Here is a 20,786-nt window from a genome sequence, read left to right on the forward strand (position 1 = left end):
GGACACCCCCCTATACATTTCCCACATGCCTTGGCCGCACGTGGCCACAGACCTTCGCTATGCAACCATGGATAAGCTTCGATCCCACGTAGAAATTCATCTTCCACGAGTTGAATGTCAAAAGGATATATTATATAACCGGTACTATGCAGTATATTGCCCAGAAAATCATTATTAAGCCTCTCCTAGGCCCACTGCAAAACCTTGTCGATACACTTCTATATCTTACAAATAGCTGCTTGCTCACGAAACTGAGAAATTTGGACCTTATCATAAAGGAAATAACCATTAACCGCCGAAAACCCCTTGCAACACTTACTCATCATCCAAAATCGAGCTGGCCAAGGGGCCAAAGAAGGGCACTTCGCATCTATCATATCATACCCCAGAAATAGTCAGCAGACCTCCCCAGGTTAACCGCAAAGCAAGGGACAACCCCGAGCATACCTATCAAGAGTATCCGCATCAACATAGGCATGGAACCCCAAATACCCAACCAAGCCTAAATCCGCCACTAGCAGCGAGTACGACAAGAACGCCGAGAACGAAAAGATAAGATGTAGGATCTATCTTCACTATTAGCAACTACTGCACTCCGCTCCATCCACTCACCCATCCCCAATAAGGAAACTTACCACCAGGAAGGCAAACAAAAGCGAACTCTGCCACGCATGAAACCTAAACCCTCAATCAGCGCCCGCCCCCCATACTTCGAGAAAGCAAGACAAGGGAGTGGGGTAAAAGTACCTAACATAATCACTCTTATGCTCCAAAATCAACAACAACACACCACCAGCAGGCGGCAATAGCACGTATGCCATAACGGCTTCCCAGTCCAACCTAAATCCCCATCAGCCTACGGTGCTACCGGTGCTCCTCCCCAGACATCTCCTCCGGGGAAGGTGATAAACAAACCGTATGGGCAAACTCGTCTCAAACTGATTTATCGTCTCCCGACCTAGCCCACCGCTACCCCATCCCGACGGCGAAGAGTGGGTTGGCAGTACAGGCGGGGGGACTTGGGGCGTGGGGAGGGGTGAATATGAGGACCGTACAGGTGGGGAAGTCGGCCGGGTGAAGTTTCTTGAGACCTCCGGAGACTCGGATTGGTAGGGGGCGAAATCCATTGGTATTTTTGTTTTCGCTGTTGTCTTATTGATAGTTATTGGTGGTGAGTGAGAGGGAGGGGGGAGGGTTGGTGGTAGGGGGATCGTGGGGAAGGGAAGGCGTGATAGGTGTACGCGTGGTTTAGCGGTGGTACTTTCCCGTATGATTATGAGAACTTTCTTGGTTGCTGGCTGCTACAGCCTACCGGTGACAGAGTGTTACAAAATCTTAGTTGAACCTTGGAGGCTGAACCTTGCTGGGTCAACTTGTCTTAGTATGTTACCCGGCTGAGATTAAGCACTATGATAGGCCCACTAACGTCCGGGAATACCTGCGATGGACCAGACGTTCCCTATGTATGAATAATGATGGCGAAAAGAGCTCCGGTTATGGTATTATCAACTTCTGCCTAATGGTATATAATATGCTACACATGCCCCATTTCGTCCTCCCTATACGGTAATCAAACACCCAAGCGACAAACAGGCAGAACAGCACAAATGAGATTAAAAGGAAGTAATTAGCTTAAGAGAAATCAACTTGAGCTGGCTTCGGCACCCTCCCCTGTGCTGCTGCTAGCTCCCACAGCCGGTACGGCAGGAGATGGCTTTGCCGCGGCCGCCATCTGCCATGCGGGGATCGCGGACCGGGCACCGAAGGGCAGCGCACTGCCTTCCTTCCTCTGCAGACCCCCAAGAGCATTTCCTCCTGTGCCCAAAACCTGTTGCGTTACAGCACTACCTAGAGTCTGGCCAGCTCCTCCCGTCGCACTCCCCGGATCTAGTGGTGGTGTGCCAGTTGGTCCATTAGGCAAGAAGCTCGGCCTAGCAGCACCGGTCCTGTTCATGACCAATTGTTTCAAACTCTTTAACTCGGTCTGTAAATCTTCGAGAGATTTCTTTTGTAATTCTTTCTGCCCCTCTAGCGCTTTCGGAATCAAATCCCTCAAACCACGAACCTCATCTCCAACACGCTTCGACTCGTCCTCACGCCGCTTTCCGGCCTCCTTCAGTCCCTGAATGACATTTTCCACCTCAGCGAGGGCCGCATCCACGCGATTCTTACGTTCTTCCTCGGCAGTCTTGAGCGCTGCTGTATCGTTCTTCAAGCTGTCTAACAGGTCAAAGGCTTCTGCGAACTTAGCATCAATGAGGGCCTTATCCGTCTCTAGTTGGGGTGGCGTGGGTGGCGAGATCATCGGTGCTACATATCGCTTCGCCAGGTGGTATAGCCCAAATCCAATAGTGGTTGTGACGGTTGCCATGATGAACCAATCACGCCAATCACGATCTCTAGGTCTTGAGTGGAGTTAGTTACCCATTTGGATCCATACGCACCAAAGGAACATACCCTGCTGCAATATGCTGGTATTGTTGAGGAGCATAGTAACCGGTATTGTATCCAGGCGCTGGTGGTGACGCAACCGGAGGATAAGTGCCTGATGGCACTAGACTGGTAGATACCGGGCCGGGGGTCCCTCCAGCCCGTAATAGAGCTGCATCGACTTCGTCCTTGGTCAAGTTCTTCGACTGTAAAAAAGCTATCCGTTTTTCGAGAGGCGCGGCAGCAACGGCAGGGTCAGAAAGAACTGCGGATAGAAGTTAGTAAATTTTCGGTGGATACCGAGAAGGATTGGATATCATACAAGTGACCTGGAGTAAAGTTAGAAAACGCGAGTTAAAAAAACAAATTCACATGATAGAACTCACAGCGGAACTTATGAGATCTTCCCGCATGTTTAGAGACGTGACATATAATTCCTTTCTGAAACTTCAAGGGAAAAGTGAGGATGGATTTGATAAAGGGAGAGGAGGATGTTGAGATTGAGTTGAAAGCTAGAAGAGAAGAGGGATGGAGAGCAAGAGAGAAACACTGAGTGAGTGGAACGCTGTAATCCTCAGAATTACCCCCTTCGGCCCACACGCATCTTGACCGAGGAAGAAACACCTGGTCGCGTGCGATACGTGAACACTATAATACATAGATTCTATCTACACATAATAAAATTTGCTATGTTGAATATGCAGGATATGATTAACACTAGACCGAGAGTATTCTGTTCATATTTGTAATGGTTGCTATTTGGACACCCCGAGGCTCAGTTGTTTGTTTTGATGCACGACTTTTTGACCTTCATCTGTTCCCCCTCCATCGCAACTGTTATCATACACACACTAAGCAAAAAACTAGCATACCATAGCACAAATTTCCTTCTAGCACCGGATTCATACCACTTCTAGTCACATATAAGATTCTCATTCCCCCTAGTTGCGATGTCGCAGGATCCAAACCTTTTCAGTGCTTTCAAGCGCCCTAGAGAAGTATTCCTTCCCCGCCGGGATTAACAAAGAATCGTCTAACGATCCATCCTTCAGACTATCAGCGGAGTACCAGGCTCAAGCATGTATAATTCTGGTATCCCTCAACCTGCTTCGGCATTGAAGCGATCAAACTCCAACTCTAGGCCATCAAACTCCCGCATGTCACTGGCTGCTCGTCCCGCCTACAACCAGCCAGACGTTGTGTCGACTGCAAAGCGAGATCCTTCGAGATACTCCGCGCGCAAATCCTATGCTCCCTCTAGCCAGCCTCCCCCGTCCCAGCGTCGCAGTAGCGTTATGCGTCGCTCTTCCATGGGTGTGGCGGCCTTCAGCCAAATGAACAGTTTCTTCAGTAGTGCTGCATCCGCAACTGTTCAGAGAGATCCGAGGCCACTCAAAGACTCTGCATATCGACAGGAAATTGCTAGCAAAGTATTTGAGTACGTCGTCAACAATGGGTTCGAGTTAGAGATGAAGCATACGCTCGGTCCCAATTCCCTTAAGAGTCCTACCCAGAAGGATTTCTCGATGGTGTTCCAGTGGCTGTACAAAAGACTTGACCCAAACTACAATTTTCAGAAAGCGATTGAAAATGAAGTCTTACCCATCTTAAAAACCCTCCGATACCCCTACGCTAGTACAATCACCAAATCGCAACTAGCAGCAGTTGGGTCCATGAATTCGTGGCCGCAATTCTTGGGAATCCTACACTGGATGATGGAGTTGGCGGTCACTATGGAACGCTTTCAATCAGGGGAATTCGATGACGCAGCTGCGGCAGAAGGCGTGGACATTGCAGCGGAAAAGATCATTTTCAGGTACCTTACCCGCTGTTACTCAGCATGGCTTGTGGAGAACGATGACCACGATGAATTCTTGGAGGAGATGGCTGCCTCTTTTGAAGACCGACAATCGGGATACAAGGAGGAGTTAGAAATGCTTGAATCAGAGAACGAGCAGCTCAAAAAACAACTTGAAGGAATGGACGAATCTGCCGATCCCCTCAAGAAGTTGGAGGATACCCGAATTCTTCTCGAAGGTGATAAACAAAAATTCGTCAACTACGTTGAGCGCCTAGAACTCCGCATCCCGAAGGTTACCGCATCCAATCAAAAGCTCAAGGAAGAGATTGAGGTCGTTGAACGAGAACTTGCAGAGTTGACAGCCGAAAAGCAAAGTCTCCAAGAAGCTGTCGACAAACAAGGCCTGACACCAGCGGATATAGACCGCATGAACAACGACCGTGAAAAGCTCTCCAAGTCCCTTTCTCTTATCTCCTCCAAAATCACTGAAGCTAGGATCCAACTGGCGGAGCGCGAATCCGAGGCTTCATCAAAACTCGAAGCTCTCGAACGCTCGGTATCGAGGTACAACTCGCTGGCGTATCAAATCGGCATTATACCCTCGTCATCTCGAAATGCCGAGGGAAAGGACTTTGAGCTCCTTATTCTCCCAGCCCAGACTCCCGAAAACAAGCTACTCGCGGACGAGGTTGGATATCAGCCAGCTCAGCTTCTTAATCGTGATCTACGACATGATATTAAACCAGCTCTCAATAGACTCCGGCAAGAAATTGGAGCACGAATCCACGAGGCCCAGGACGAAGCTATCAAGACTCAAGAGTTGATAGATCGCATAGTCGAGACATTGGCAGATAAGCGGGATGAGGTTGACACTCTGCATGCTAAAGTCCGCACCGCAGTTGATGAATACCAGGAGCTCAAGGAGACTACGGCAGCGGAGGGAAATGCATCAAATGCGGAAATTGAAAAGCTTGAGAAAGAGCTCGCAAGCATGAGATTAAACATGTCTAATGGCGTCTTGGCTTTGGAGCAACGTATGCAGAGCGTTACCATTGAGTAAGTTTCCTAATTCCCACTATTTAAGTAAAAACCAGCCTAACAGGTTGCAGGCGCGATCAACTGGAACATGCTTGCCATGCCCTCCGGGAAAAGTTTCACGGAGAGGTTGATAAGATGCTTCATGAAGTCATCAAGTTTAAGGTGCACATTCAAGAAAGCCTGGAAAACTACGAAAATCTTGTGGAGGAAGAGTTGGCGGGTAACAACAAACTTCTGGATAGTTAGGCCATAGTTTTATATGCTGCCGTGTTTCCTTTAATAATTGCCATGATGGTATGAGCCGCGAGGGTGTAATGTTGATTTTGTCAAATTGGTTCTTGTTTGAGTGGAGTTCATGTTATCTTCTTTGTCTTATACCTAGGGTCACGCTTCTAGGTGGTTGGTGGCTAATTGATAGTTTTTTTAGTTTACCAGTAAGATATTCAATGTAATATGACACCCAGAATACCAGCACTAGACTCAGGTTAGCATAGAGTGTCATGCTTCATCGATGAGAGATAGGCCGCCCGAGTGCTCGAGTATGTAGCTCCGGAATATAGAATTACTGCATATGGAGTACCGGTAGTGCGGTCCCAGTGGCTGCACAAATACTTATAGCAACGCCAACTCACCCTGCACCCTATATCACCCTTTCTCCTCTACCCAATTCCTTCTTTCCGCCAAAAGTTCCTATAGTAATTATCAACAATGGCTCCCACTTTCACCCCTCCGTTGTCAATTATCATAGTGGGTTGCGGAGTCTTTGGCTGTAAGCCCCATACTAGTCCCTCATTAACTCATTCCCATAGCTAAACTTTGAGCCCCCCTAGTGTCCACCGCCCGCACACTCTCAGACCGATACCCCTCCACCATAGTTACTGTCATAGACAAACATGCTTTCCCATGCCCCTACAGTGCCTCAATAGATTCCTCTCGTATCGTCCGCGCAGATTATGCAGATCCGGCCTACTCAATCCTAGGCCGGGAAGCCCTCAGGCATTGGGCCGGGCATCTAGCATTCCACAAAACAGGATTAGTCGTCACTGCTGATGGAGAGAACAAGTATCTCAATGACTCCTACGGCAATGTGAAATCAGAGGTCGGGGTAGAATATCTCCCTACCGAGAAAGATATTGCTGGTCTTATGGCAGGAGGATGTAGCGGAAAGTCCGGGTACGTGAATTGGAACAGCGGCTGGGTCGACGCAGAAACCGCAATGCGGATGTTACACTCGGAAGTTGAATCCCGGGAGAACGTCCGGTTTTTAATAGCGGAGGTGTCGGGACTCCTCTACTCAGGGCGTAGGGTCCTCGGCGTCAAACTTCTCGACGGGAAAGAGGTCACCGCGGGACTTACTATTCTCGCTGCCGGTGCATGGACACCCGGCCTCGTTCCATTACATGGCCGGGCGGTCCCGTCGGGGCAAGTCATAGCCTATCTAACCTTATCCAGAGAAGAAGCGATCCGCTACGCAAGTCTGCCCGTACTCCTAAACCTCACGACAGGAACATTAATAATCCACTCCCCAAGCACCTCGCCCCCAACCCTAAAGTTCGCCCGGCACGCACAGGGATACGCTTCCCCCACGCCGGTATTCCCAAAGGCCATTCCACAGGAGGGTGAAGGTGCGCTGAGGGATGCGGTCAAACAGCTAGTGCCCGAGTTCTCCGAGAGACCGTTCGAGAAGACTAGGGTGTGTTGGTATACTGACACCCCTGATGGCGACTTTTTGGTGACCTGGCATCCGGAATATGAGGGGCTGTTCATTGCTAGTGGGGGAAGTGGGCATGCGTTCAAGTTTTTGCCAGTGCTGGGGGGTGAGATTGTGGATGTGCTTGTAGGGAAGGGAAGGTTTGGGAAGAAATGGGGGTGGAAGGAACATGTTGGGGGGCTTGGTGATGGGAGTAGGGGCGGTGGTGACGCGGGGAGAGTTCCTCTGGAGGAGCTGCTGTTGGAGGGAGGCAGGAGCAAGCTCTGATAGAGGGGTGAAATGTGTGGGGAAACGATAATACAGTGAATTGCTGGTAGAATGCCAGTCCACTTTTCACTTTTGACGCAAAATCCGTAGTTATCATAGTTAATCCCATTTGAGTTTTTCACTACCTTTGATCTATCTATCCCTTTGAAGGAATTACCACCTCCCATACCCCCACGCCGCAAGATCTTCACCTCACACAAAACCCTTCCGCCCCCAAAGCACAGGATCAGCATGATCCGTGGAACATTGTTCCTGGTGACCACCTACCCCATAATCAGTAATTTGCAACTCCCTCTCCCACGAGTAATACTCTGCGGCCATGTCCAAGCCACACACTCCACAACCCCCCTTACAAACGCACGTACCCGGGGGAAACATATCCCCGTCCCGCAAATACTCAAGAGCACAAGCACAACCGAGCAGGAGAAGAAGTCCAAGATGGAGTTGAAAGCTTCGCCTGTACGAGGGGGTGGAGAAAAGTGATCGGAAAACCGCTAATTTGACCAACTGTTGCCACAGATGGCCAGAGAGCAGCCAATCAGGTTTCAAATATAATGTGAGGAAAAAAGTGATCGGAAAGCAGAAGATCTTCCCATTCTAGTATGATGTAGCCATACCACCTGCTGCAATCACAGCTTCAAGGCGTTCTGGCATACTACAAATTAAGCCATCCAACCGGTCAACCCTAATAGAATCCCAAACAGCCTTCACTGCTGTAATTAAAACCTCTATGTCTTTGATTCTCCCAAAGGTCTCTCCTAACTCAGTCTCCAAATCACCCCATAGTGCCTCGATGAGATTTAAATCCGGGGATTGTGGAGGCCACGCGAGTTGCTCGACATTGTTGATTTGACGCCAATGCTTCAAAAACTTCTGATGTCCTGGGGCACCATCTTCGACAACCTATTTTGTTACTATTAGTAATTAATAAAATCTTATTTAAATGTGTGTTCATATAATATTACCTGTGTCCAACCATATCGTTCACAAGTTTGATGCCAAAATGGGATAAGAATAGGATCAAGGATGTGAGTAACATAATACCTAGAGTCAACCTTGGTTTTTGGAGGAATAGTATGTAAAATGGTCTTCATTTCACCACAAAATCCACCCCAAACCATTACGCCTTCCTTTCCTGACTCCCAGGTTTCATCGACGCAATTGGCATAAAACTCTTCATCTGGCCTACGTAAAACCCAGGGCCGATACCCAAAGCCCGCAGTTGTAAAGGTAGACTCATCTGTCCATACCGTTCGTAGCCAATCGTCATATGTCCAATGGAGTTGTTCCTGACACCATTGGACGCGAAGAGGTTTATTCTTTTCACGAACGCCAAATCTAATATTATAATTAATTTATACAATTAGCTCTAATTTCTATAGATTTAAATATAAAAAAAAAACAAATACTGAAATAAAACAATTTGAAGTAAGATTAAAAGAATATACTTTTTTCGTGGACACCGCTTATGGTATCCCATTGATGCACACACATTATGAAGTGTGTAAACAGAGCAGCTATATCCAAGTGCTTCCAAAATATCCTCCCATGGTAGGCAACGAGTTTGCTTATCAGTTGTGATGAAGCGTTGCAGTCGTTCTTTTTCTGCTTCATCAAAAATGGGTGGTCGGCCGGTACGATATTTGTTTGTTGGTGTGTTATTGGCTTTCGAATGAGTGTAAATATCATGACAAGTACTTAACTTTATATTAACAAGGGCTGCAATATCTTTCCACTTCATTTTCGCTTCGTCACGAAGGGTAATAATACGAAGTCACTCATCTCGGGTTGTTTCTCGACGTTTTGAATCACCAGGAAAGTGCTCGTTCCGCGTTCCCTTTAAATGCATTGTAAGATGCAAAGGATATTCTGAATGGTGTTTTGGTGGTTGCACGGTATTGACTACAAACCTGTTTATATTGGATGACCTCACTCCCAAGATTGGGTTTGGGTTACTGAAACTTGATTTCTGACTTTCACAAGATCCACCAATCATATCCGTTCTGATCACTTACCCTTACACCCTCGTACAGCACGCACAGGCAACCCCCCCCCCCTCTTCATTCGGGCACGAATTAAAAAGATCGTCCGGCGAGTCACTCACTCACTCACTACCAGCTCTGGGTGGATACGACCTTTACGGGTGGTGCTTAAGCCTTCTTCTATTTCGCCTGGCTGGAGCAAATTGGTTAAGTCAATTGAGCATATCTGCCATTTCGAATAACGGTGATCCGGATCCGAAGATTTTCCGCTAGGATAATTGGTTCCGGAAGTTCCAGAAGATCATGCGAAGAGTGAGCGGTGGGGGGCGGGCAGAGTGAGATGTAGACTACTGTACTGCCGGATAGCTCGGCGGGTTCGAGCCGATTGAGTAACCGTGTTTCTGAGGTTTCATTTCCACGTTTTTTTTTTTTTACCACGGGCTGTAACTCCGCGTAGAAATGAATATTCCAAGTATCATACTAGGTGATATGGCTCGTCCAACATGTTAGGTTTGATGAGAAACTGAGGTGAATTACTAAATATGCCGGACTAAGAATACTGATATAGAACAAATATTCCCCCCAAGGTTCCACATCCTCTGTTTTAACGCCCACTCCTGCACCGTGCATCCTAAGCGTACGTAGTGGTGAACTGGCAATTAGCCTAGACAACGAAAACAGAACACCCAGAATTGGAATCGACAACTCCTGCCTGTAAAGTCATTAGCTCCAAACCCTAAAATAAAGTGAAAATTAAACTTATCATACCCGAATAGCATCATCGGTACAGCAACCAAGCCCACCACCACACTGAGCCCGGGTCTGGGCCTGGTTTCCTATAAATCCCCCTCCTATTAGCCCTGATCTCACTCCCGGTAATGAAAGGGACGGCATGTCATACCAGCCAAAACATAAGAAGGAACCTTATTGCAACAGACCTCGACGCCGCCAATATTTCCGGTCAACTCGCCTTTGGAAGCGCCGCCGTCAGTCTTGTTGCAGCAGATCACGGTCTGACCTTGACTTTTGCACTTCTCCGTAAAATCCCTGATAGCGGCGTCTTCCGCACTTCCACGTCCATGGATAGTACCAGCGGCGGCGAAGGCGGCGAAGGTAAAGAGGGTGAAAGTAGTGAACTGCATTTTTTTTTTTTTTGTTAGGCAATTTTTCTGGAGATGAAGTGAAGGTTCGAGTTGGTCTGAAAATGAGCGTGTTTGTGGGTTAATGAACGAGTGTGGTGTGTTGTGGGATGGAGGGGGGGAGAGGAGGAGAAAAGGATTTGGGAAAGGGGGGGTGCTTGGGCTTATAAGGGAGTTCTTGGTTGTGCTTTGGGCTTGAGCTTTGGAAGAATGGGCTCCTTTATTACAATATTATATGGTCTTGATTGGGATAAGCTTGTATCAATTGTGACAGTGGGGTCTTGGTATTTGGCGTACAACAAGCCGGCCTTTAAATTTGTGTTTTGCCAGGTCTCAGATTGTTCCCGCGAGATGGCTGGCAGAGATCTACTCGTACAAGTATCTCCCTACCGTGGTCGCTGCTGTTAGAAGCACTGTGCTTAGTGCGAGTACCATAGGCAGCAATGTGGGGATTTGTGCAATTGCGACAGAAACAGGATAGTTCATGGAGAATGGGATACTTAGGCTACCAAAAAGCCGCCATTCTGCTCTAACGTCTATCAATTTCCTACAAAAAATCCCTTACTGTACAGTACAGGGAACTACAAGTCTACAAGTAGTATATCCGATCACCAGAAATCATTCTGCATGAATACAGATACGATCCCCCCCCTGGATAATCAAGGATCCCCAACTCCCGTACCGGTAGAAACCTCATAAATATCTATCAACGCGCCAAAGGAATCATCAAGAAAAAAACCCGACTCGAAGCCCAGACAAAGTGCCGTACCTTACTCGTAGACTTCCAGAAAAGTGTTGCAGGGATTCCCCTGAGTAACCACATGTGGGCACTGGGCACCGGTGGCGTCCAAGCCACTGGGATTTGTTGAAGCTTGTCTATGTCAGGAAATTAACTTGGCTTTTAAGTGCTGTGCGGTAGGTCGGGCCCGCATTTGGACACGGTATTTTATCGGAGGGTGGTTTTGTTTTCTATAGTTGAAGCCGGCTTGGGAGGTTTGGAGTTATGGGAGCCGTAGGCTGGACCGATTTGCTAGGTGATTTTTGATGTTGGTACAGTACAGTACAGTACAGTACTTGCATAGTAGCGTTATTGGTGCCAAAGATCGACGGGATCGACTCGAGTGGGGGTCCTAGATCTGTTACCGTAGTCTTACTGGTGCAGCTTGGAATATGTTTACGCCTTGTGAAACTGTGCTACGAGTAACCAGTCACCGGTATTGAGTTATAAAATGGTACCGTAACCTTGAAATCACTCCTACCGTTCTGGAATCGAGGTCTAGAATCTGGTATTTTTCCGGTTAAGCAAGATCCCTACTCGTACTGCCATGCCCACTGGTAGAAGATTAATATCATCCATATCTCGTAGGGGAATTGCTAACTCACCATTGAAGCTCGCTCGGTAGGCTATCATAGCGGTATGACAACAATGTCATCATAATAATATCACACTCGCCTCTGCTCCAAACCGCACCATCTCGGCCAACCCCTGACCCAACCTGACCCAGGACTGCCAAGCCAATGATAGCTCTTGGCAAAAAAGTTTAAGTTCACTTCACACCCCACCAAACGTCCCCGCGAAACACCACCCCCGAAAAAGCGCCGCCAAACCGAAGATGCTCCGAATAAGTTCTACAACGCTCTCCCTCCCTCAATTCTCGATACCAGCCCACCTCCAAGCCCTCCGCGCCGCAACCGCCCTGGGGAACGGCACCGTACCCACATCCTTCACCCGCAGCATGGCGAAAAAGTCAAAAAAGGGCGCTCCCACTGACATTCGAGTTAGTGAGTAGTTTTTTTTTTTCGACCCCCCGTTTCTCTGTCACTAATCAATAAATATTTGGCAGGATTAATCCGCTACTCCCTTTACCATCCCAGAACTCCCCGCCCGCTTCGATTTGGCACAATGCGCATGCTCCGGCACTGGACGATCCATCGCGCGTGGAAACTGTTTCAGGCCGCGCAGCGGAAGGAGCGGGAGCACGAGCTTGAGAGGCAGTACAATAAGATGAGAGATGCCTGCGAGGAATTGAGGCTTACGAGTCAGGGGCTTTACGAGAGAGCGGTTGCCAAGTCGACTTTTAGGTATCCGATTGTGGAGTTTAGGATCCCGACGGATACGCCGGCGAAGGGTGGATGGAATCACGAGTGGAAGAGGGGGTGAGTGGGGCGATTGTGGTGAGGAGGGGAGGAGGGAAGGGGTGTATATATATAGAGAGAGATGGAGGCGTGAATAGATTCAGAAGGTTTGGATGATAGTTGAGGATTATGCTAAGGAATATGGGTTGCTTTGCGAGGATGTTGCTGCCGTAGGTGGTGGGGCAGTTTTTCTTGAGAATGCGCAACCGTTTGTAGCTTTTTTGCCGAATGTATCTTTTCGACAACTCGCTTGGGGTCCTAGATGTAACCAGATTCATACTGTAGGTTCTCACCATAGGCTCCGGTAACCAAGTCACCACATAGTCCCAAGGGCAGTTGCTATAGAATCTAGATATCTTCTCCCAATGCACTGGTAAAATATCACGTCACGGTAAGTCACTCGCCTCACTGTCGGCTCTGATACCAAGGTGCCGTGAAGCGTCACGCCAAACGTGTTTCGAGCCGATGCTGGTATCATCTTTGGTTAGTTAGCGTTTGAGTATATGGCTCATGGTCGTCCCTCACTACTCCCCCTTGGAATATTAAATCTGCCATGTCTATTTTCCTCCCCGGCGCAGCACTATACCCGCTGATGTTACCGCCTTTCTCGGAGTAACTTATTCCCTATCGTTGAGAAGAGGGAGGAAATTTGAGATATACATTCTTTCCTTCTCAGAGAAAGGCTCGGTTCAAGCTCAGTATAATAATTATTTCACCCAGATCATTGCACAACTCTATAGAATCATCCCGGCCATACATACCACAACGTCACTTCGCCCCTGCGTTCCAACATGAAAAAAGAACCCAACGATCCCACTGATTGTGCTGCACCATCGGTGGAAGATCTCCTACAGCATCATATCAGTATGCAAGGAGGTTAGAGATACCTCATTATATTCCTCTTGATACCGATACTCGGGGCGCCGATGTCAGCCAAAATCGCCACTGAATGGTCATCGTCATTTTTTAAGTGTAAACTCGCCCCTCGCTTCAAGAGCAACGTCGCCACCCTCTCCCGCCTAACCGCCCAGTGCAACGGCGTATTCCCATCGCGATCCCACGAATTGATATCCATTCCAGGTTTCGCTGTAAGAGCCTTCACTATATCCTGATGCCCGTGCAAGCCTGCGACATGTAGAGGTGCGTTCCGCATGATGCCGCCGTAGTTGAGATGTAACTGAGAGCATAAGCGGTGCATGTGGTGTGCAGCGCACCTGTCTCCATACGCTGTCGCAGTGTGGAGCGGGCTATCGCGGCTGCCATTGATTGGCGCTTTCATGATCCTATCGCTTCGCGGGAGGAGCATCGTCGCTGGATAGCATAGTGTTTGGACCGACAAGTGCAGCGCGGTGTTTCCGTTAGAGTCCATGAGGTTGGGGGCTGTTCTCTTGGTAGCGAGGAGAAGCTTTACCACCGACTTGCACGTTTTCTCATGATTCTCGATGGCGATATGGAATGGGGGACGCGATCTGGAGGCACTTATATAAAGGTCGGTCCGAGGGCGCTACAGGAACATCTTAACGATGTGCACCTTTCCCGTGCGGATAGCAGCGGTCAGTGGTGTGAGGCCCTCGTCGGCCCGAACGATGACGTCGACGTCAACATCGCCCCGCTCCAGCAGCATTCGTGTGATTGTCGTTTTCCCCTCCGCTGCCGCGAGAACCAGGCATGTCTAGCCATCCTTATTCCGCACCTCTAGGTCGAGGCCGCACTCTAAAAATGTCTGCATGATCACTTCGTCCTCCATCGATACTGCTTTGTGGAGCAATTTCCGCCGCCGGCGTGGGCTATCCTCGATAGAGCAACTGCTACGCGGCCTACCTGCTCCTGCTCTCAGTTGCAGAATAGGGTGCCCTCTCCGCATACTTCTGATCTCGATTGCGGCACACGCTGTCGATTAGGGTGGATGCGTGTAAGATATATTAAAGATAGCGGTTGGTCTGTAGGAAAAAATTGGGATCTCCCGGATCTAGCTCCCTGGCTGTCAGGGGGATAACTTCAACTGGAGGATCAAGTAAGGTTGGCATAGTTTCGGCCCTTTATTTTCTTCAAGTTACTGACGGTTTGTGTTTGATAAGTGGGTGGCGTGGTCTGCACTGGACGGGACTAGAGTGTTTTGTAGGAGTTGAGGCCGGGCTGTGGAGATCTCATTTCTTAATTCAGCCATTGCCCCGCCTTCGGAGGTTACGTGTCTTGCTGGCCAATACAAGCGTTTTGGGGCACTGCATCACATCTTATCACTCGGCCACTCTCGGACGCGTAGAGTTGATACGATACCATACGATGCAGTACTCACTCGTCTTTCCAAAGAATACCTCCGGCACCAGATATTTTGCTAGAACCCTCACCAAATATCCAGCCCACGGAGGTATTCTTAGCAAAAACGAGTGAGTACAGTATGCTACGGTAGACTTACGAGTATGATGTAAAGGAACACTTCACATCATACTGTAGGGGGGTAAGTTAGGTTTATAGTTGTCTGACGTGAATATTTACATCCGTATCATATTTAGCACTAACATTTGTAGGACTTTGCTTAAGAGACAGTTGTAGGAAGTAGAAAGGGGTTTTTTTTTTTTTCCATCAGAAAAGTATATATAGTTATAGTTAAGTTTAAATAAATAATATTATATTATTAAAAGGTAATTTCCATTATTAAACCTATTGTACATCCCAGACTTCCCCACCTATCAAATAATAGCACTTTCTAACAATCTCTTAACTAGAATAAATAGTATAGTATATGTATCCTTTGTAAAGTAAATTTATGTTGTGGAAAACAACATAGATTTACAGTACTATGGCTTCTCTTTTTGAGATTTTTATTGCCATGCAATCATCACAGTTACCAAAAGGCAATGTATAAAAGCAAGTGGCTTTCTTTCCCCTATCTACACTAGAATAAACCCACCCACCTGCCTACCTATATTTCCATCCCTCCTGTTAGTAAAAACCCACCCACCAGCCCACCTATAATCCATCTTTCCTATTAGTAAAAACCCACCCACTAGCCCACCTATATTCCATCCCTCCTATTAATAAATTCCCACCCACCAACCCACCTGTATTTCCTTCCCACCAGTACTTTGTTGTGTAGTGTTGTGTAGTGTTATGTAGTGTTGTGTAGTGTTATATAGTGTTGTGTAGTATTATATTGTATTGTGTTGTGTTGTGTTATTGTGTAGTGTTATGCAATATTGTGTGAGCAAGAAGAAAGAGTGAAAGAAGTTGATAAAGAAAGAAGAGAAGGAGGGGGATGGTAGATCCCTTTATATAGACCTCCCTCAGAAATGCCAAGCCAGGTGTAGACAAAAAAAAAAACTTTAAACTCTCTCTCCTTTCAGAATACTATTAGAGTAGCAAAAGTCTATAGTTTAGGGCTTGATATTATTAATATCCTGACAAGACAAAACTATCATGCATTATGTTCCATAACTTATCCAACTAGAGTAAACATAATAAACACTCTCATAGATAGTAGAATTTTAGATAGGAATATTATCTATCCTTAGAAGCCTCCTTTTCTTCCTATACATAACCCTACTTAAGGAAATTTCGTAAGGGTTTGGACAGGTGTGCGATGGGTATATGTATTCCCATCATAAGTGCCAACAATTTCCTTCGACCAAAAGAAGATATTAAAGTCGGATTCTGCTGGCATGCTTGCTCCAAGGTGGGGGAGGCAGTAATAACCACAAGGTGAGAACTTAAACTGCAGGAGGAGGGGGTTGGGCTGGACAAGAGGGGGGAAAGCAATAGCAACGACAGATACATCTGTGAAGCTGTTACGGTTCTCGCTGAGATGGGACATATATTATCCACCATAACCGTAGAACAATACATTGAATAAAGTGCACTTTTTCGCGTACTATTTGTATCATAGTATACGCTATTGACCAGGATCGGTGCGAGCAAGACATTAAGACAGCAGCTAGTCCTTAGGAGAGAGGTAAAGTAACTCTCTGCCGATCAGGGAGACAACTTCAACTGGCGGATCAAGTGATGATATTAGCACAACACAGACTCTTTTTTTCTTCCTACCGTCTACTGATAGTTCTGGTTCGATATGTGATCTGTACTGAACAAGAATGGAGCGCAATTTTCCAGAGCTGAAGTCAGACAGTGCAGACGTCGTCATTTACACCATGAAATCCAAGAGAGGGCAACCGCCACTTTTGGTCCACCCATAGGCAAATTGCAGTAAGCCGCACGGGCCAGTAGATTGCAGTAAACACTATTGTTGAGAACCAGAGATTTACTACGAGGATATCATAGAGTAGAGGCAAGCTAAAAATGATGGCTGTCCCCATCCAATATTCTACCTTAACTTTGGTTCGCCCTAGCAGATCACAAGCCTAGCTACGATAACCAATAAGTTCCCCACTAAAGTACATCACATCTTATCACTCGGCAAACTGACCAGCAGTCCCAGATCAATTTTAGGAGCGATATATATATATATATTCGAAAGCTGAAATTTGACCAAACCTCACATCCTCATAATTGAGATATTACAAACAAGCTCACCGGCCGCCACGGCAATGAAATCCGCTTTGGTCTTTAGATTATACTGTCAAATCTTTGAGAGCTCTAGCAGAAATATCCTGTTTTCCTTTCCCTCTCTTTTTGTAGATGCCCGGCACGGCAAAACCCAAATGTACACTATCAGTGGGGGAGTTGGCAGGAGAGATCAAATATGGGAATGCTTGCTGCGTGTCTACAGGCTTGAATAAGGTAGACTTGTTTAAAATATAGAACAGTTTGGCAGGCGAGAGATAAAATTCAAAGCTCGAGATATCCGGAATGTCTTTTTGTTCCATCACCGTAGGAACTGTGGACGGATTGGGTTGAATCAAAGGGTCACAAAGAGGTGCCTGTGTGCGTAGCGATTCCAATAAAGGACATACTTTTTTGAGCTTGCCGCCAGGCCTCTGAATTTTAGACGCGATGGCATCGATTAGCGAACCTCCGTCGGCTTGAAAAAGCCGCAAATTTAACGTCATGGGTATGAAAAAAGTAAATTTAAATGTTTATTAGTCTACTATTGAGGAATCGCTAATCTAGCATTTTTTGCTTCCGCCGAGAACATGATTATGCCAGTATGACTACGCCGATGAGAACTAGAATGTTTAAAGTTATTCAATTCAGAGCCGCCCCTTCTTCCAATGCTACCAGCAATCATAAAACCCCAGCCCAATCACCGTAAAAGGAAAGAAAAGAGAAAGCAAGTTTGAAGTAAGCGAAAAAGAAAAAAATGTAACCAAAGGACCCCCAAATGGCCCCAGAGATTGTGGTAAAACTCGTCAAAATCCAGAGGGGTTAGGACTGACCATCATGCCCGGAGGTGGGACCGGTTTGAATGGACTTGCGTTGCCCGCATTTGGGGAACCAATCTCACCAGGCACCCCGTGAAAGCCAGAACTAGCGGGCGCCCCAGGCGCTTGGTGCAATGGAGCGCCATCAACACCAAATAACTCACCACCTTCAAACCGAACCAATGTCCTTCCATCCGTGTCGTGCGTCACCGCAAGGATTCCACCACCATTGAGTTCATCCCCTTCAATGTCTAGGATTTCAGCAAGATCCTTCATGAGGATTTGCATGTCCGGATGGGATACTTGTTCCATGGCTCTCAACAGGGTAGAGACTTCAACAAAGTTATTGTTCTCTCCTCCTAATTCGCGGCATTTTTTGCACGCTAAAGCCCGGATGTGATCAACCCTATTAATCCGGCGGCGATTGAAAGTACTTCGCGCGGCGTCGGTATCAGACCATCCTAGCTTGTTTGTAAGAAAAGCTAGCTTCGTAAGATAGGAATAGAGGAAACAAACCAGCACCACTTGCCCATGTATTAGGGAGGGAATTGGAAATTGTTCCCAGGGGAGCTGGGTTCGTCCAAGACGGAACAGGGATATTGAGTCCATCGACTAGATAATGTTAATTTCTGTAACATGGGCAAAAGGAGAGAACTTGAAGGATAATTACCCCTAGAATCAAAGAACGGTACCGGTACAGTTCGTGTGGGCAGAGGTGAAAACCCAACTCCGCTCGTGCGTCGGTTAGGCGATTGGTTCTCTGTCAAATGACCTTCATCGTCGTCTTCCAGTAATGCGCGGCTTCCCATTACCTTGGAGAGCTCGTCAATGCTATTGCGATTGTCATCCAAGCTCTTTGGTGGGGCTACGCTAGAGGGTCGTTGAATAGGCGTCGGGTGTTGGATTGGATCAAAGGAACCAGAAAGCGCCCGGTTGTGGGAATGGTTGCCTGGTATGGGAACAGGTTCCGCACGGTTATTCATGAATGGTGACCCTGGTGCAATTAATGGAACCCCTGGAGAAAGTTGAGGCGGCATTCCGGGAGCAATCTCTGCCACAAAAATGCCACGCCCTTGCTGAGGAAGTGGCCTCATGCCTGGTGTCGCTGGAACTTGCATTTGCATACCGTTTGGCGCAGCGAACCCACGGTATTGAGAGGCGGAACTCAACGGCATTTGGGCAGGAGAGTACATTGGCATTCCATTTGGGAAAGGTGGTCCTCGCTGAAGCCCGGGGAGGAAGGGGTTCATGGGATTGTTGACTCCAATGGGGGATATAGGGAAGCCCTCGGGCGGTGGGACTCCTGGGGGTGGTGCAATATGATGAGGTAATGGTGAGGTAGGCACCATATGAGGTATGTGGGGTGGGAACTGGAATGTCTTATTTGAGGGGATAATTGGACCAGGTATATTATGCTGTAAGATAGGCGTACTAGGCGACACAGAGGGGCCCATTCTCGGAACCGCCTGAGGAGTCTTGGGCGAAGACGCCACGGATCCCTGGATAGAGCCCTGCTGGGAGGCATTTCGAGAACGAGCAGGTGAAGGCCCGACAGGCTGTTTGGGTAGGGCGGGTGTTGCAATGGATAGGTGAGGGGAACTAAAACTACCAGGTGGGTGTTGCGATACTTGAGGTATAGATGCCGGTACCGAAACAGGGGGTGGACGTTTGACTGCAGCTGTAGCAGCTGCAAGGGCCTCGGCTTTTGACCTTTCCTCCTCTTCCTTCCTTGCATTCTCACGATCTGCTGCCTCTTTCTTCCTTGCTCTCTCTTTCCTCTCTCGTTCATCCCGCTCTCGCTTCTCCCTGGCCTCCTTGTCCCGAGCGTCCTTTTCCTCTTTTGCCTTTTTTGCGGCTTCCTCCCTTTTCTTACGCTCCCGTTCTTGGTGCTCCTTACGCTTCCGTTCTCGCTCCGCCTCTCGTTCCCGCTCCTCTTCGAGGCGCTTTCTCCTCTCCTCCTCCTTTTTACGACGTTCCTCCTCTGCCGCCTTCTTCTCAGCATCCCGTTTCAACCTTTGCTCTTCTTTTCGTTTCCTATTTTCCTCCGCCTTCTTCTCCTCAATTGCCCGGAGTCTAGCTTCTTCCGCAGCCTTCTCCGCCTCCTTCTTAAGCCGCTCCTCCTCCTTGGCCAGCTTTTGGAGACGTTTCTTCTCCTTTTTCCGCTCCTTTTCCTTCGCCTTCTTTTCCTCACGTTGAATCCGAAGCTGAGCCTCCTCGTCAAGTTCCTCCAAAAGTTTGTCTTGCCTCTCACGTGCAACCTTTTCCCGGTAAGCCGTAAGAACCCGTTGTTCGAACATTCGAGCAGCAAATATTTGGAACATCCTCCGACCTTCTTCCATGCGTTGCTCTTCGGTCATCGTATCCTATTACCTGTCAGCACTGATTATAATTTATATGATACATGGCTATGGCCCACCGGCTCGTCCTCTTCATCCTCCTCGTACTCCCCTTCCTCATCCTCATCCTCTTCATATTCCTCTTCGTCCTCATACTCTTGCGACTGAGTATGTGTGTGTGGTATATGACCTTGACCTACAGACATATTCATAGTATGGCCAGTAGCAACAGCATTTGCTTCTTCTTCACGTTGCATCCTACGTTCAGCAAGCTGCTCCATCATTTCAATAAACTTTTTGCCGTCATTTTTCAGTAGATCATCTGCAACAGTTAATATACCACCTAGCGTCAAATGAGAGTAGCTTAATTAGTTATAATTGTTCCACAAGTGGGTGCAAAATCTAATCCGGGGCTAAACCTGCCTTGAACTGTGAGGCTATTCCCGAAGTTGAAAAAATCTGGTGTAGGGTCATTATCCGGTAAATGATCGTCTGGTACATCCTCCTCATCATCATACTCCTCATCGTCCTCTTCGTCAAATTCATCATCGTCTATTTCCTCGACCCGATGACCCTGATGATTGGCATGGTGATGGTGGTGATGGTGGTGGTGGTGGTGATTGGGAGAAGG

At 47.7% G+C, this 20,786-nt stretch overlaps 8 protein-coding genes; 4 read left to right on the forward strand and 4 right to left on the reverse strand.

The window, feature by feature from the left end:
* Nucleotides 1-110: 110 nt before the first annotated feature.
* On the reverse strand, nt 111-1,228 carry GSTUM_00000567001 (uncharacterized protein). XM_002837858.2 has 5 exons: nt 916-1,228; nt 748-840; nt 636-678; nt 448-566; nt 111-370 (listed from the first exon to the last, which is right to left on the reverse strand). The coding sequence occupies exons 1-5, from the start codon at nt 1,125-1,127 to the stop codon at nt 316-318; spliced, it is 522 nt and encodes a 173-aa protein (XP_002837904.1). The 5' UTR covers nt 1,128-1,228; the 3' UTR covers nt 111-315.
* Nucleotides 1,229-1,269: 41 nt separating this feature from the next.
* GSTUM_00000568001 (uncharacterized protein) lies at nt 1,270-1,398 on the forward strand (the record flags this gene model as incomplete). The annotated part of the gene is made up of 1 exon (XM_002837859.1): nt 1,270-1,398. One exon carries the CDS (start codon nt 1,270-1,272, stop codon nt 1,396-1,398), a length of 129 nt encoding a protein of 42 aa, XP_002837905.1.
* Nucleotides 1,399-1,490: 92 nt separating this feature from the next.
* Nucleotides 1,491-2,946, reverse strand: GSTUM_00000569001 (uncharacterized protein). XM_002837860.2 has 3 exons: nt 2,813-2,946; nt 2,458-2,695; nt 1,491-2,405 (listed from the first exon to the last, which is right to left on the reverse strand). The coding sequence occupies exons 1-3, from the start codon at nt 2,841-2,843 to the stop codon at nt 1,643-1,645; spliced, it is 1,032 nt and encodes a 343-aa protein (XP_002837906.1). The 5' UTR covers nt 2,844-2,946; the 3' UTR covers nt 1,491-1,642.
* A 563-nt stretch (nt 2,947-3,509) lies between these two features.
* On the forward strand, nt 3,510-5,699 carry GSTUM_00000570001 (uncharacterized protein; the record flags this gene model as incomplete). XM_002837861.2 has 2 exons in its annotated part: nt 3,510-5,287; nt 5,341-5,699. The coding sequence occupies 2 exons, from the start codon at nt 3,510-3,512 to the stop codon at nt 5,513-5,515; spliced, it is 1,953 nt and encodes a 650-aa protein (XP_002837907.1). The 3' UTR covers nt 5,516-5,699.
* Nucleotides 5,700-5,977: 278 nt separating this feature from the next.
* Nucleotides 5,978-7,315, forward strand: GSTUM_00000571001 (uncharacterized protein; the record flags this gene model as incomplete). XM_002837862.2 has 2 exons in its annotated part: nt 5,978-6,038; nt 6,100-7,315. The coding sequence occupies 2 exons, from the start codon at nt 5,978-5,980 to the stop codon at nt 7,245-7,247; spliced, it is 1,209 nt and encodes a 402-aa protein (XP_002837908.1). The 3' UTR covers nt 7,248-7,315.
* A 2,433-nt stretch (nt 7,316-9,748) lies between these two features.
* GSTUM_00000572001 (uncharacterized protein) lies at nt 9,749-10,448 on the reverse strand. XM_002837863.2 has 3 exons: nt 10,131-10,448; nt 9,998-10,065; nt 9,749-9,941 (listed from the first exon to the last, which is right to left on the reverse strand). Exons 1-3 carry the CDS (start codon nt 10,369-10,371, stop codon nt 9,894-9,896), a joined length of 357 nt encoding a protein of 118 aa, XP_002837909.1. The 5' UTR covers nt 10,372-10,448; the 3' UTR covers nt 9,749-9,893.
* Nucleotides 10,449-11,970: 1,522 nt separating this feature from the next.
* GSTUM_00000573001 (uncharacterized protein) lies at nt 11,971-12,753 on the forward strand. XM_002837864.2 has 2 exons: nt 11,971-12,150; nt 12,213-12,753. The coding sequence occupies exons 1-2, from the start codon at nt 12,105-12,107 to the stop codon at nt 12,527-12,529; spliced, it is 363 nt and encodes a 120-aa protein (XP_002837910.1). The 5' UTR covers nt 11,971-12,104; the 3' UTR covers nt 12,530-12,753.
* A 4,875-nt stretch (nt 12,754-17,628) lies between these two features.
* On the reverse strand, nt 17,629-20,439 carry GSTUM_00000574001 (uncharacterized protein; the record flags this gene model as incomplete). XM_002837865.2 has 4 exons in its annotated part: nt 17,629-18,280; nt 18,336-18,431; nt 18,490-20,182; nt 20,236-20,439. The coding sequence occupies 4 exons, from the start codon at nt 20,437-20,439 to the stop codon at nt 17,808-17,810; spliced, it is 2,466 nt and encodes an 821-aa protein (XP_002837911.1). The 3' UTR covers nt 17,629-17,807.
* Nucleotides 20,440-20,786: the final 347 nt, after the last annotated feature.

The sequence above is a fragment of the Tuber melanosporum genome (assembly GCF_000151645.1).
Source record: "Tuber melanosporum whole genome shotgun sequence assembly, scaffold_201, strain Mel28".
Lineage (NCBI taxonomy): Eukaryota > Fungi > Ascomycota > Pezizomycetes > Pezizales > Tuberaceae > Tuber > Tuber melanosporum.

Coding starts and splice junctions, on each gene's coding strand:
- GSTUM_00000567001 (XM_002837858.2), bottom strand. CDS start 1,127: ATGGATTTCGCCCCCTACCAATCCGAGTCTCCGGAGGTCTCAAGAAAC. Junction 567..635: donor TTTTGTTTGCCTTCCTGGTG/GTAAGTTTCCTT, acceptor TAGTGAAGATAG/ATCCTACATCTTATCTTTTC. Junction 371..447: donor GATGCGGATACTCTTGATAG/GTATGCTCGGGG, acceptor ATGATATGATAG/ATGCGAAGTGCCCTTCTTTG.
- GSTUM_00000569001 (XM_002837860.2), bottom strand. CDS start 2,843: ATGCGGGAAGATCTCATAAGTTCCGCTGTGA. Junction 2,696..2,812: donor TCTCATAAGTTCCGCTGTGA/GTTCTATCATGT, acceptor TTCTATCCGCAG/TTCTTTCTGACCCTGCCGTT. Junction 2,406..2,457: donor TACCAGCATATTGCAGCAGG/GTATGTTCCTTT, acceptor ACTCCACTCAAG/ACCTAGAGATCGTGATTGGC.
- GSTUM_00000572001 (XM_002837863.2), bottom strand. CDS start 10,371: ATGCAGTTCACTACTTTCACCCTCTTTACCTTCGCCGCCTTCGCCGCC. Junction 10,066..10,130: donor TCCTTCTTATGTTTTGGCTG/GTATGACATGCC, acceptor GGGGATTTATAG/GAAACCAGGCCCAGACCCGG. Junction 9,942..9,997: donor GTACCGATGATGCTATTCGG/GTATGATAAGTT, acceptor ATGACTTTACAG/GCAGGAGTTGTCGATTCCAA.
- GSTUM_00000573001 (XM_002837864.2), top strand. CDS start 12,105: ATGGCGAAAAAGTCAAAAAAGGGCGCTCCCACTGACATTCGAGTTA. Junction 12,151..12,212: donor TCCCACTGACATTCGAGTTA/GTGAGTAGTTTT, acceptor AATATTTGGCAG/GATTAATCCGCTACTCCCTT.